Source organism: Neopsephotus bourkii, unplaced genomic scaffold, assembly GCF_033783945.1.
Source record: "Neopsephotus bourkii isolate Nb327-2 ecotype Australia unplaced genomic scaffold, CSIRO-AGI_Nbou_v1 NB_122, whole genome shotgun sequence".
Taxonomy (NCBI): domain Eukaryota; kingdom Metazoa; phylum Chordata; class Aves; order Psittaciformes; family Psittacidae; genus Neopsephotus; species Neopsephotus bourkii.
In genome coordinates, this window is record NW_026900639.1 from 1,307,031 (window position 1) to 1,319,022 (window position 11,992).

At 60.6% G+C, this 11,992-nt stretch overlaps 1 protein-coding gene and 1 non-coding gene across 8 annotated transcripts; both read left to right on the forward strand.

Moving 5' to 3' along the window:
* Nucleotides 1-63: 63 nt before the first annotated feature.
* On the forward strand, nucleotides 64-11,902 carry MYO1G (myosin IG). Of its 7 annotated transcripts, none has more exons than XM_061366017.1 (25): nucleotides 64-225; nucleotides 647-744; nucleotides 1,242-1,298; nucleotides 1,485-1,956; nucleotides 2,600-2,808; nucleotides 2,888-2,981; nucleotides 3,645-3,810; nucleotides 3,912-3,965; nucleotides 4,527-4,622; nucleotides 4,710-4,826; nucleotides 5,199-5,405; nucleotides 5,489-5,634; nucleotides 6,069-6,183; nucleotides 6,662-6,832; nucleotides 6,901-6,971; nucleotides 7,746-7,820; nucleotides 7,922-8,054; nucleotides 8,600-8,766; nucleotides 8,838-9,045; nucleotides 9,560-9,783; nucleotides 10,390-10,534; nucleotides 10,631-10,735; nucleotides 10,820-10,933; nucleotides 11,352-11,506; nucleotides 11,585-11,902. In XM_061366017.1, exons 4-25 carry the CDS (start codon nucleotides 1,703-1,705, stop codon nucleotides 11,739-11,741), a joined length of 3,183 nt encoding a protein of 1,060 aa, XP_061222001.1. In that variant the 5' UTR covers nucleotides 64-225; nucleotides 647-744; nucleotides 1,242-1,298; nucleotides 1,485-1,702; the 3' UTR covers nucleotides 11,742-11,902. The 7 variants fall into 7 exon arrangements, 5 of the variants coding, with proteins under 5 accessions (XP_061222001.1, XP_061221996.1, XP_061221991.1 ...); XM_061366012.1 differs by having other exon boundaries at nucleotides 653-744; XM_061366007.1 differs by lacking the exon at nucleotides 64-225 and having other exon boundaries at nucleotides 413-744.
* On the forward strand, nucleotides 446-579 carry LOC133219170 (small nucleolar RNA SNORA9). Its single transcript, XR_009727367.1, has one exon. It is a non-coding gene; the product is annotated as a small nucleolar RNA SNORA9 (small nucleolar RNA).
* Nucleotides 11,903-11,992: the final 90 nt, after the last annotated feature.

Genomic DNA, 11,992 nt, shown 5'->3' on the forward strand with positions numbered 1-11,992 from the left:
TCCCTCGACGTAGCGCCGTGACGTCATACGCCCGCGAAGGTCTGTTGGGAGCCATGGCGGTAGCGACAGGTAGCGAGGGTGGCGCGGCCTTGCTCCATCCGGCGGCATCCGCTGCCATCCGCCACCGGAACCGCCCCCATGGACCGGGGATGAAGCGGAGGCGCCCCAGGGCAGCGCAGGGCTGGGCGCTTCTCCCTTACAGAGCTCAGTCGCTGCTGGCGTGAGGTGCTGTGGAGCGCGGTGCATGCTGGGAAGGGTAGTTCTCCTTGAGGCCTGACTGATGGGAGCGGGGATCACCGGGCCCGGTGGCCTGCGTGTTCCCGGGATGAGCAGGGATCACCGGGCTGGGGAGGCTGCGTGTCCCCGGGGGGAGCAGGGATTACCAGGGCGGGGTAAGGGGGGGCGTCTGCGTCACTCAGGGGCCTGGTGGGGCCCTGTTCCTCCTCCGCAAGCCTTCCAGCGTGGGGGGGCCTGGAGTGGTCCCCGCCGTTCCTACAGCGCTTGCCAGAGCAACCCCGGGACGGTTTGAGGCCTCTCCCCGCTCTGTCCGGGGTGGGGTTATAGATATCCCGGACACGCCGTGCCCGAGGGCGGCCCCCAGCCTCCGGGCAGGGTGCAACCGCTGAGGCCGGGTTGCCTTCTGCAGTTCCAGGCTCCCACTGGGATGATGAACAGGATGGACGGAGGAAGACACCGGGAGTGAGGAGATGGGTTCAACGGCCATGCGTTGTAATTAACTAAACTGTAAGTTGGGGTCTGCTGAGGCCTGGTCACTTCATAAGGTGCCAGATGAGTGTCAGGATGGCATTCCATGAGAGAGCATTGGCATGGGGGGATGGAGAGCCCTAAATCCCACAGGGATTTATGGGCAACCGTTCCCTGTGCTAAGTGGGGAGCATCTCCTGAGCTCATCCCGTTACTGTAATTAGTTGGACTATGTGGAGTTATCACTGCTAAACCTCTTAGCCATCAACCAAGAGGCTGAAATCCCACCTGAGAGCTGCGCCATGGGGCCGTGCCCCTGGGATTTGTGCCCGGGACAGGTTCAGATGATACCAAGAAGCTGTGAAGTTTCACATACGTGCTCTCAGGATTTTAATCCCATTAATTAAACGTTTAGACAAAAGCTCTGCCCAGTCCCACTCAAGTCCAAGGACCCATGTGGATGCAGCGGATGAAACATGAAACTTTCAACTTTTCCTTATCGCGAGTACAAATCTTCCTTATTTCTTCCATTCCAGGTGGAAAATGTGAGAGATTTTGGGGAAAGCCACCAGGAAAACTGGCTGACAGCCTCGGTAAGGAAGATTTTTGGTTGCTGGGATTTGCTGAGAATGGTTTTTGGTTAAAAGTTGGAACTGAGGATGGTGGCAAGCACAGGTTTGCCATGATAAGCATGAGTGGAGCCATGAAATTTGGATTCCAGGTGTTTGGAGCCACCAGCAGAGCTCATTATCCTAATGATTTTCCCCCTTTTCTTCCAGTTGGATGCCAACATGGGGGCCCCCTTTCTGCTGACCTTCACCTTGGGCACATCATTCCCAGAGCTCCGCGATTATCCTGGGGGTTTAACTGGGAACACTGGGATGAGAACACAGCTATGTCGACCAGCAGCATCTTAATAAATAACTGGGTTTTCCCACCTGTGGTGACGTGACCAGTGACCATCCCCCCGGGATCCCCCAGAACCGTATCCCGAGGGATGGGCGTGGTGGGGAGTTGCCAACCCCCAAATTTGGGTGTCTGCAAGGATGTCACCCTGGGTGACGATGGGTCCTCAGCGCGCCTGCGCGGCGGTTGGTGGTGCAGGAAGCCAGCGCGGCTTTGGGGAGAGGGGGAGAAGGGAAGTGGGTGCTGTAGCATGGCGGAGCTGGAGGGTCCCGAATTCGGGAAAGCAGATTTTGTCCTCCTGGATGAGGTGACCATGGAGCAGTTCCTGGAAAACCTGCGCCTGCGGTATGGGGGACACTGGGGAGGGGGGGGCTCAATCTCTGGCTCCGCGGGAAGCATCTGGGTGGGGCTGTGCTGTGGCAGGGGGAAGCCAAGCCATGGTCCTCCCTGCCCTGAAGCTGGTTGGGGGGCTGGTGTGGTATGGGGCTAGGGGGGTGGTGGTGTGTGAGTATCTATAGGGGCCCCCATGCACTTCCTGCCCACAGGAAGAGCCACTGCCCCACGGCACCGCCCAGCCCCATGGTTGTGGGTAGAGTGGCGGGCTCTACCTCACAGTGTGGCGCTCATCCCCTGGGCACCAAGGGGAAATGTCCTGCCTCATGGCAGGGTGGTCTGCAGGCTGTGCATCCTGCCCCACAACATGGCAGCCCACACCACCTCATGGTACCCCACAGGATGCTGCCCTGCTGCACAGCACCACACAGGATGTCGTCCCACCCCATGGCTCAGCATCCTGCAGGGTACCACTGTGTTCTATGACACAGCACCCGACATGGTGCTACCCCACAACATCATCCTACTCCACAGTACCCTGCAGGGTGCTGCCCCATGACATAGCACCATCCTGCCCCATGGCACTTGGTGCCATCCCCACAGCATCTTTCAGTGTGCCCCCCCCAGCCTGCCCCATGGCCACTCCTCTGCACAGGTTCTCCCAGGGCCGCATCTATACCTACATCGGGGAGGTGGTGGTGGCGGTGAATCCATACCAGGCACTGGCACTTTACGGGCCCCCGATGGTGGAGCGCTACCGTGGCCGTGAGCTCTACGAGCGGCCACCCCATCTCTTCGCCCTGGCCGATGCTGCTTACAAGGCCATGAAGCGCCGTGCTAAGGACACCTGCATCGTCATCTCGGGTAGGGGCTGGGGCACCCTCCAGTGGGGAGCACCTTTAGGTGGTGGGTGCCTTCACCCAGCTGCTTCCCTCCCTGCCAGGTGAGAGTGGGGCAGGCAAGACAGAGGCCAGCAAGTACATCATGCAGTACATAGCAGCCATCACCAACCCCACCCAGCGTGCTGAGGTGGAGAGGTGGGTCCAGCCCCACGGTGCTGGCAGGAGGTGGGGTGGGTGCTGGGACCCACCTAGGAGGCCCTCAGAGTGGGGAGGTCCATGGTGCCCCATGTCCACAAGGGTGGTGTGGAGTGGTTGGGGTGTTCTGTGTTCATAGGTTCTGGTTCTGGGGTGCTGTCTACCCATAGGGAAGGTGTGAGGGGACCAGGGGTGCCCTACTCTTGCAGGGTGATTCTGGGGGAACCTGGGGTGTCCCATACCAATAGGGATGTTGTGGGGAGACTGAGGTGTCCCATGTCCATAGGGATGAGGGAAGACAAGGGTGTCCAAAACACATTGGAGAGCTTGGGGGACCCCATCCACACAGGGATGGTGTGGGGGGAGTGAGGTGCTCCATGGATGTAGTGATGGGCTGGGGTGATCAGGGAACTGCCATGCGTGTGAGGTGGCCCTGGGGGGATCTAGGGGTGTCCCATAGCCAGAGGGATGGTGTGAGTGGACCAAGGAGTTGCCATGGGGTAACCAGGGGTGCCCTATGCCCATAGAGAAGGTGTGTTGGGACCAGGGATGCCTCATGCCTGTGGGGTGGTGTGGGGAGCTTGGGGCATCCCAAGGCCATGTGGGTGGTAGGGCCCACGGGGTGTCAGCGATGCTGCAGCTGTGCCGTGCTGCCCCACCAAGGGTGAAGAACGTGCTGCTCAAGTCCAACTGCGTCCTGGAGGCTTTCGGTAATGCCAAGACCAACCGCAACGACAACTCCAGCCGCTTCGGCAAGTACATGGACATCAACTTCGACTTCAAGGGTGACCCCACTGGCGGCCACATCCACAACTACCTGCTGGAGAAGGTGCGGGGCCTCTGGGTACAGCGGGGTGGGCACCGCTCCCATGGGAACACTGCTGCCACACAGGATCTGCATGGCACCCACCCGCCTGCTCCCTCTTCTAGTCCCGAGTCCTCCAGCAGCAACCAGGAGAGAGGAACTTCCATGCCTTCTACCAGGTGAACCAGGGATGGGGTGGGTGGGATGGATGGGGTGAGAAGGTTGGATTGGGACAGATAGGATCTGTGGGATAGGATCTATGGGATAGGGAAGGGATGGATGAGATGGGATCTGTGGGATGGGGACAGGACAGATGAGATGAGAAGGTTGTCAGGGGATGGATGAAATGGGTGGATGATGGATTTTATGAAATGGGATGGATGGGATGAGAAGGATGGGTGGGATCTACAGGATGGGGGCAGGATGGATGTCATGAGAACGTTGGAATGGGATTTGTGGGATGGAATGGAAACAGGATGGACGGCATGGGAAGGATGGGATGGGGTTGGGGTTGATTAGATGGCAGATGGGATGGGTTGGGATAGAACATGATGGGTAGAATGGGGTTGGGAAGGATAAGATGGGATAGAATGGGATGGGTGGATGGATAGATGGATGAAATGGGGTGAATGGGACATAATGGGATAAGTGAGGTGAGATGGCAGTGAATGGGACAGGTTGGGAAGGATGAGATGGGGACACACAAATGGCAGTGGTGCTGACACCCTCCTTCCCCACAGCTGCTTCTAGGTGCCCCAGCAGCACTCCTGGCCTCGCTGCACCTCTGCCGGGACCCCAGCACCTACCGCTACACCCGGGAGGGTGCCCAGGGTGACGTGAGTGGGGCGGGGGGAAGGCCAGGAGGGGACCAGGGAGGGCAGACAAGGGGGTCCTGGCCCCTCACACCATTCCCCTGGCCTCAGGCCTGCATGGATGACGCATTCGGCTACAGGGCAGTGGAGGAGGCGATGGCTGTGATCGGCTTCTCCCCGGAGGAGATGGGCTCTGTGCGCCGGATCCTGGCTGCCATCCTGCACCTGGTGAGGACACCACCAGGACATACCGGGCCCCTCTGCACCAGTTTGGCCTCAGGCAAACCGGTAGAGCCCCATGCAGATAAGTGTGGCCCCACGCTACCCAGTACAGCCCAGTGCAAACAAGTATGGACTGGTTTAAATAAGTAGACCCCTGCAGAAACCAGTGCTGCTCTGTGCAGTGCAGCCTGGCCCAGAACAAACCAGTATAGCTTGATGCAAACCAGCACAGCCCAGTACAAACCTGTAGGGTCCATACAAACCAGTACAGTCCATGGTGCAGGAGTTGCTGGTGCCAGGACACCCCAACCCCTTTCTGGGTGCTGCCAGGTGTCTCCCCTCTCTGTCCATCCCCCAACAAGACATCTCCCTCCCCAGGGCAACCTCAGGTTCGCACAGGAGGAGGAGGTGACATTGGTGGAGGACACATCAGGGGTCTCGGTGCTGGCCGAGCTGACGGCCACGGCCCCTGAGAGCCTGCGCCGGGCACTCCTGACCCGCACCGTGGCGGCCGGCGCCGGGGAGCTCATCGAGAAGGGCCACAGCCCCAAGGAGGCCGCGTATGCCCGCGATGCCTGCGCCAAGGTAGGGGGGGACTCAGGGTGATGGGTGCCAGCCCAGCCCATACCAGCACCTTTGGGTGCCCATCACCCTGCCCTTGTCCTCAGGCCATCTATGAGAGGCTCTTCTGCTGGATCGTGGAGCGCATCAACGCTGGCATCACTGCCCGCGGGTACAATGCGCGTGTGCACGGTAAGAGCACGGTCATCGGGGTGCTCGACATCTATGGCTTTGAGATCTTCGACACCAACAGGTGACATGGCCCAGAGAGAACACGGGGAGGGATGTGCTGTGGGATTGGGGATGGGAAAGATGTGTGGAGGGGATGGGAGACCCCTGTGAGGGACACCTGGAGGGGACAGGTGTTGGGGAGATGCATGGGGACACTGGGAGGTGATAGGGCACAGAAGAGACACTAGAAAGGGACCCCAAGATTCATGGAAGGGATGGGGCTTGGGAGGGCCACAGGGTGGGGATGGGACCCAGGGAAGGGACTCATGAAGTTGGCAGGGTCCAGGGGAAACGGGGAACAGGGCTTGAGAGAAACACATGGAGAGGGAGGATGTCTGAGGTACACGTGCAAGGCGACAGGACCAGGAGGGCCGTGCAGCTCAGGGGGTGCACAGGGGACACTGAGAGCAGGGGGCAGCTGGTGGGGCTGTCCTGACCTTAACTCTCTGCCCACAGCTTCGAGCAGTTCTGCATCAACTACTGCAATGAGAAGCTGCAGCAGCTCTTCATTGAGCTGATCCTGCGGCAGGAGCAGACCGAGTACCAGCGGGAGGGCATCACCTGGCAGAGCGTGAGGGGCATGAAGGAGACATGGTGGCATCACCTGCCAGAGCCTGGGGGACAGGGGGGCATGGGGGGAATGTGAGGGGAACAGCGGGGCATTGCCTGGCAGAGCATGAGGAGTTGGAGGGGGACTGGGGAGCCATGAGGGAACACAGATGTCATGGGGGAGACATGGGGAACAGTGCTTGGCAGAGCATGAGGGGCTACTGGGGAGACAGAGGGACATGAAGGGGGCATGGGTAGCATCACTTGGTAGAACATGGGGAGCTCTGGAGACACATGTTGGGGACATGACCTGGCAGAAGGTGAGGGGTTTGAGGGAGACATGAAAGGGACCTGGTGGTCATCACCTGGCAGAGCATGGTGGGAACATAGGGGACACATGGATGCCATCAGCTGTCATGACAAGATTTGGGGTGTGTGGGGCAAATCAGGGTGCTGGGTGGAGCCAATTTTGGGTGCCCACCCCTTTCCCCCTCCACTAGATCGAGTACTTCAGCAACGAGCCCATCGTGGAGCTGGTGGAGCAGCCCCACCGTGGCATCCTGGCACTGCTGGATGAGGCCTGCCTGGCTGCAGGGACCGTCACTGACTCCCTCTTCCTTGCCTCCATGGACACCCGCCTGGGCCACCATCCCCACTACACAAGCCGCAAGGTGCTTCTGGGGGGTCAGGAGCAGTGGGGGGTCCATGAGCGTGGAGCTGACACCCCCCTGCCCCCCAGCTCTGCCCCACAGACAAGACCATGGAGTTCAACCGGGACTTCCGCATCAAGCACTACGCAGGAGATGTCACGTGAGGGGGGAGCTGGGGGGATGTGGGGGGGTCACAGTGGGCTATGGGTGTCATCCTGTAGCCATGGGGCTGTGGGGCACAATGGAGGGCTTTGGGAGAGCATGGGGAGGCCTTTTGGGGTCATGGGGCTGTAAAGTTCTTGGGGGCTTGTGGTTGACCATGGGGCCTTGGACAACCACGGGGGAGAATGGAGATGGCACATGAGGGTCTGTGGGAGGTGGTTTGGGGTCACAGGGACCCTCAGGTTGTGGCAGTTGGGGGAACTATGAGGGGAATTGAGAGGGAGTGGGGGAACTATGGGGTTCACTTGGGATCATGGGACTAGAAGGGGTGTTGGAGGATCTAAGGTTGACCATGGGATATTGGACAACCATGGGGAAACATGGAGGAGGGTCTTGAGAGACTGTGGGTGGTGATTTGGGGTCATGGGAGACAGTCAGGCTGTGAGGATCATGGGGGACTGGCCGGGGGGCTAGCTGGGGCCATGGGAAAGTGGGCGTCCATTGTGGGTGGCCATGTGGGATCTCAGGAGGGCATGGGAGCCACGTAGGGCCATGAGAGGCCATTTAGGGGGAGCGCTGAAGTCCATGGGGGCTGGGAGGCACAGAGGCCCTGTGCAGCAGGATGGGCAGCATGGGGGCAGCAGGGACAGGGTCAGTGGGCTCTGTGTCCACAAGCACTGAACCCCACAGTCCCCTAGGGCCACATACCACCTCTGTTTGGAGCTGGGAGCTGACCCACCCTCATCCCCAGCATGGTGTCCCCCTCCCTCAGGTACTCGGTGGAAGGGTTCCTGGACAAGAACAAGGATACGCTCTTCCAGGACTTCAAGCGGCTCTTCTACAACAGGTTGGGGACACAGAAGACACAACTGTGGGGCTGATGGCACAGCCGTGAGGCAGGAGCGGGGTGCCTGGTGCTGCCCGTCCCACACCAACGCCATCCCTCAGTGCGGACCCTGTGCTGCGCGCCATGTGGCCTGACGGCGAGCAGAGCATCACCGAGGTCACCAAGCGCCCGCTGACCACCGGCACGCTCTTCAAGAACTCCATCGTGGCCCTGGTGGAGAACCTCGCCTCCAAGGTAGGGGACTGGGCACATCCCTGCACCAACTTGACACATCCCTAACTCATCTGGCAATGTGCTGTGGCAGCTGTGTAGGATGCAAAGACACACAGGCGTGTCCCCAGATAGCCAAGATATTCCTTGAGCCAGCCTGTACCACTGTGACATGTCCCCAGGCCACCCAAGATGGCCTGTCTGTAGCCAACCAGACTGTCCCCAAGCCAGCCAAGCTATTCCTGTGACAGCCAGGCATGTCTCTGTACCAAACTGGCAATGTCCCCAAGCCAGCCAAGATGTCCTTGAGCCAGCCTGGCTTGTCCCTGTGCCAGCTTGGCATGTCCCCAAGCTTCCCAGGCATGTCCTTGAGGCAGCCAGCCATGTCCCCAGAGCCAGCCGAGGTGTCCCTGTGCCATCCACGCATGTCCTCAGGCCACTGTACTCTCCTGTCCCCATGCCCAAGGCATTCTCACCCTGTGTGTTGCAGCCCCTCAGCCCAGGTCACCCGTGGGCTCAGTGCCACGGGTGGGTGCCACCACAGCACCATCCCCTCGGTGTCCCCGCAGGAGCCCTACTACGTGCGCTGCATCAAGCCCAACGACCAGAAGTCTCCGACGCTCTTCGACGTGGAGCGCTGCCGGCACCAGGTCTCCTACCTGGGGCTGCTGGAGAACGTCCGTGTGCGCCGCGCCGGCTTTGCCTACCGCCAGCCCTACCACCGCTTCCTCCTGCGGTATGGCCCGGTCCGACCCCCAGGACTCCCAGCACCCCTTTCGTGTCCCCTCACCCTACTCTGCCCCACAGGTACAAAATGACCTGTGAGTACACGTGGCCCAACCACCTGATGGCCAGTGACCGGGAGGCTACGCAAGCCCTCCTGGAGCAGCATGGCTTCCAGGACGATGTGGCTTATGGCCACACCAAGGTTTTCATCCGCACACCCCGTACCCTTGTCTGCCTCGAGCAGGAGCGGGCGCAGCTCATCCCCATCATTGTCCTGCTGTTGCAGAAGGTGGGTGACATGGGGGTGAGGGGGGTGCCCAGGGCTGCACAGGGTGTGGGGCTTGGGATCGTGCAGAGCATGGGTAAAGCATGGGATGGGCTAAGGCGTGGAGCAGGACATGGTCAGGGGATGGGGTGTGCTGGGAGACATGGCATAGGGCAGGGCATGGGGCATGGAATGTGGCACGGGATGGGATATGGTACCTGGAATGGGGCATGGTGGGGGACATGGCGTGGGGAAAGAAGTGGGGCATGGGATATTGGGCATGGTACAGGGCACAGTACAGAGTATGGCATGGGGCAGAGAATAGGGCACGGCATTGAGCGCAGCATGGTGTGGGACCTTCTATAGGGGCAGGATGTGGGGCTGGCTGACACAGGGCACAGCATGGAGTGTTTCCTCAGAGCAGGACAAGGGCTGCACCAGGGAATGTGGGGGAGAGCAGCATTTTGGGGACCTCCTGGAGCCGTGCTCCTGGGGGACCCATGTGGCAGCACCCACACTGACAGCCAGCACTGGGCAGGCCTGGCGCGGAGCCCTGGCACGCCGGCGCTGCCGGTACCTGCGGGCAGCCTACACCATCATGGCCTGCTACAAACGGCACAAGGTGAGGGCGTACCTGCGCGAGCTGCTGCGGCGCTTCCAGGCTGTCCGCACCCTTCCTGATTTTGGGAAGAGCGTGGTTTGGCCAGAGCCACCAGCAGTGCTGGTGCACTTCCAGGATGCCAGCCAGCGCCTCTTCCGCAGGTACCATCTTAAATCCTGCTCCATTCATGGGTTGGAATGGGGATGTGGTGATGGGAGCAGGGATGTGGGATTGGGGATATGGGGTGGAAATGTGGGTTGGGAATGTGGGACACAAGATGAGGACTGTGGGATGGAGATGTTGTATGGGAATGTTGGATGGAGTAATGGGATAGGGACATGTGGGAGGCGAGGTACAGGATGGGCACTCAGACAGGGATGGGGATGTGGGATATGGGTGTGGAACAGGAACATGGGATGGGGATGTGAAACTCTAATGTGGGACAGGGACATAAGATGGGGACATGGGATAGGGACGTGGGATGGGAATGGAGACCATAGGATGGCAATGCAGGATGGGAACTCAAACAGCGATGAGGAGGTGGGATACTTATGTAGGATGAGGACATGGGACAGGGACACGAGATGGGGACGTGGGATGGGGATGTGAGACAGGGACTTAGACACAGATGGGGATGTGGAACTGGAATGTAAGATGGATGTGGGTTGGGAATGTGGGATGGGAAAATGGGAATGGAGAGGCAGGACTTAAATGTGGGATGCTGACATGGAACAGGGCCATGACCGTGCTGTGTCCCCCCAATGCAGGTGGCGAGCGCGGCAGATCATCAAGAACATCCCCCCATCAGAGATGGGGCAGATCCGGGCCAAGGTGGCCGCCATGGCAGCACTGGGGGGGCTGCGGGAGGCCTGGGGCTGCCAGCGCAGCTGGGAACGGGATTACCTCTCCTCGGTAAGGGCTGCCAGAGGGTTTGGGGTGCCCCACGGAGAACCCTGGGGTGCTCCTCCCCCGAGGTGTCCCCCCCTACTCACCCTACGGCTCCCACAGCCCAGTGAGAACCCAGCGCTGGCACTGCTCTTCGCCCACCGCCTCCAGAGCCTCAAGGACAAGGTGCATTTTGGCTCCGTTCTCTTCTCCTGCCATGTCCGCAAGGTGAGGGATATGGGGGGTCCTGCCCGGCCACCACATCTGTGTCACCCCCCCAGTATGTCCTCTCACTTCTCCCTGTCCCCGCAGATAAACCGCTTTGGGAAGAGCCAGGATCGGGCTATCTTGGTGACAGACCAGCATGTCTACAAGCTGGACCCCCGGAAGCGTTACCTGATGATGCGGGCGATACCCCTCAGCGCCGTGAGTGTCCCCAGCCACCTTCCCCCGGTGTCCCCAGGGTATGGCAGGGGGAAAAGAGCACCACAAGGTGTACTGCTGTCCTAGCAAGACAGGGTCAGGGGGACCTGGTGTCCTGGTCGGCCCGATCCCACCAGGAGGGTTGGAAACCCCTCAGTGGTCCCTACAGCCGTGCACCGGGACCATTGCATTGGCACTGTCAAGTGTGCTAGGATGGATGGGGTTGGGCTGCTGGTCCCACCACACTGTCCCTACCATGCTGGCTATGCCACACTGTCTGTGCCATGCCATGCTATCCATAAAGTGCTGTCCCCACCACCCTGCGTGTTCTCCACACCACATTGGCTGTGCCATGCTGTCTCCACTGTGCTGTCCCATGGCCGTGGTGGTGACCCAGGGACATATTCCCCTCTTCCCGCAGGTGACAGGCCTGACCGTGACGAGCTGCCGGGCGCAGCTGGTGGTGTTCCACACCCAGAGCCAGGAGGACCTGGCCGTGTGCCTGCACAAGATGCAGCCGGCAGGGGACAACCGGGTGGGAGAGCTGGTGGGGGTCCTGCTGGAGCACTGCCGCGCGTGAGTCGGGGGGCTCAGGCTGGGGCTGGAGCGGTGCCCCACGTGTGAGCCCCCCACTGATGCAGGACGCTGTTGCAGGACCAAGCGGGAGCTGCAGGTCCGGGTCTCTGACTGCATCCAGCTGAGCTTCCGTGGACGCCGGCGGCTGCTGATGGTGGAGACACGGCCGGACGCAGCCACCCCAGATTTCAGCAAGAGCCGTGATGGCTTCGTGCTTTACTGGCCTGGGAAATGAGTTGGGGGCAGCTGGTCCATCACCCCCTGCCTGCACTCTGCCCCACCAGCCTCTGCTGTGGCCTCACTGCAGCCCTGTGACCCCCAACCCTGCATCTCCCCTGGGACCATCCCGAAGCCTCAGTGTGCACTGGGAATAAAGAGCTAGTTGAGACCCACACAGCCCTCTGAGAGCGGTCAGGACCACTCAGCAGAGCAGGGAGGAAGTAGTGGAGGGCATGGGTGGAGGTGAGTGGGATGTGGGGTGAGATC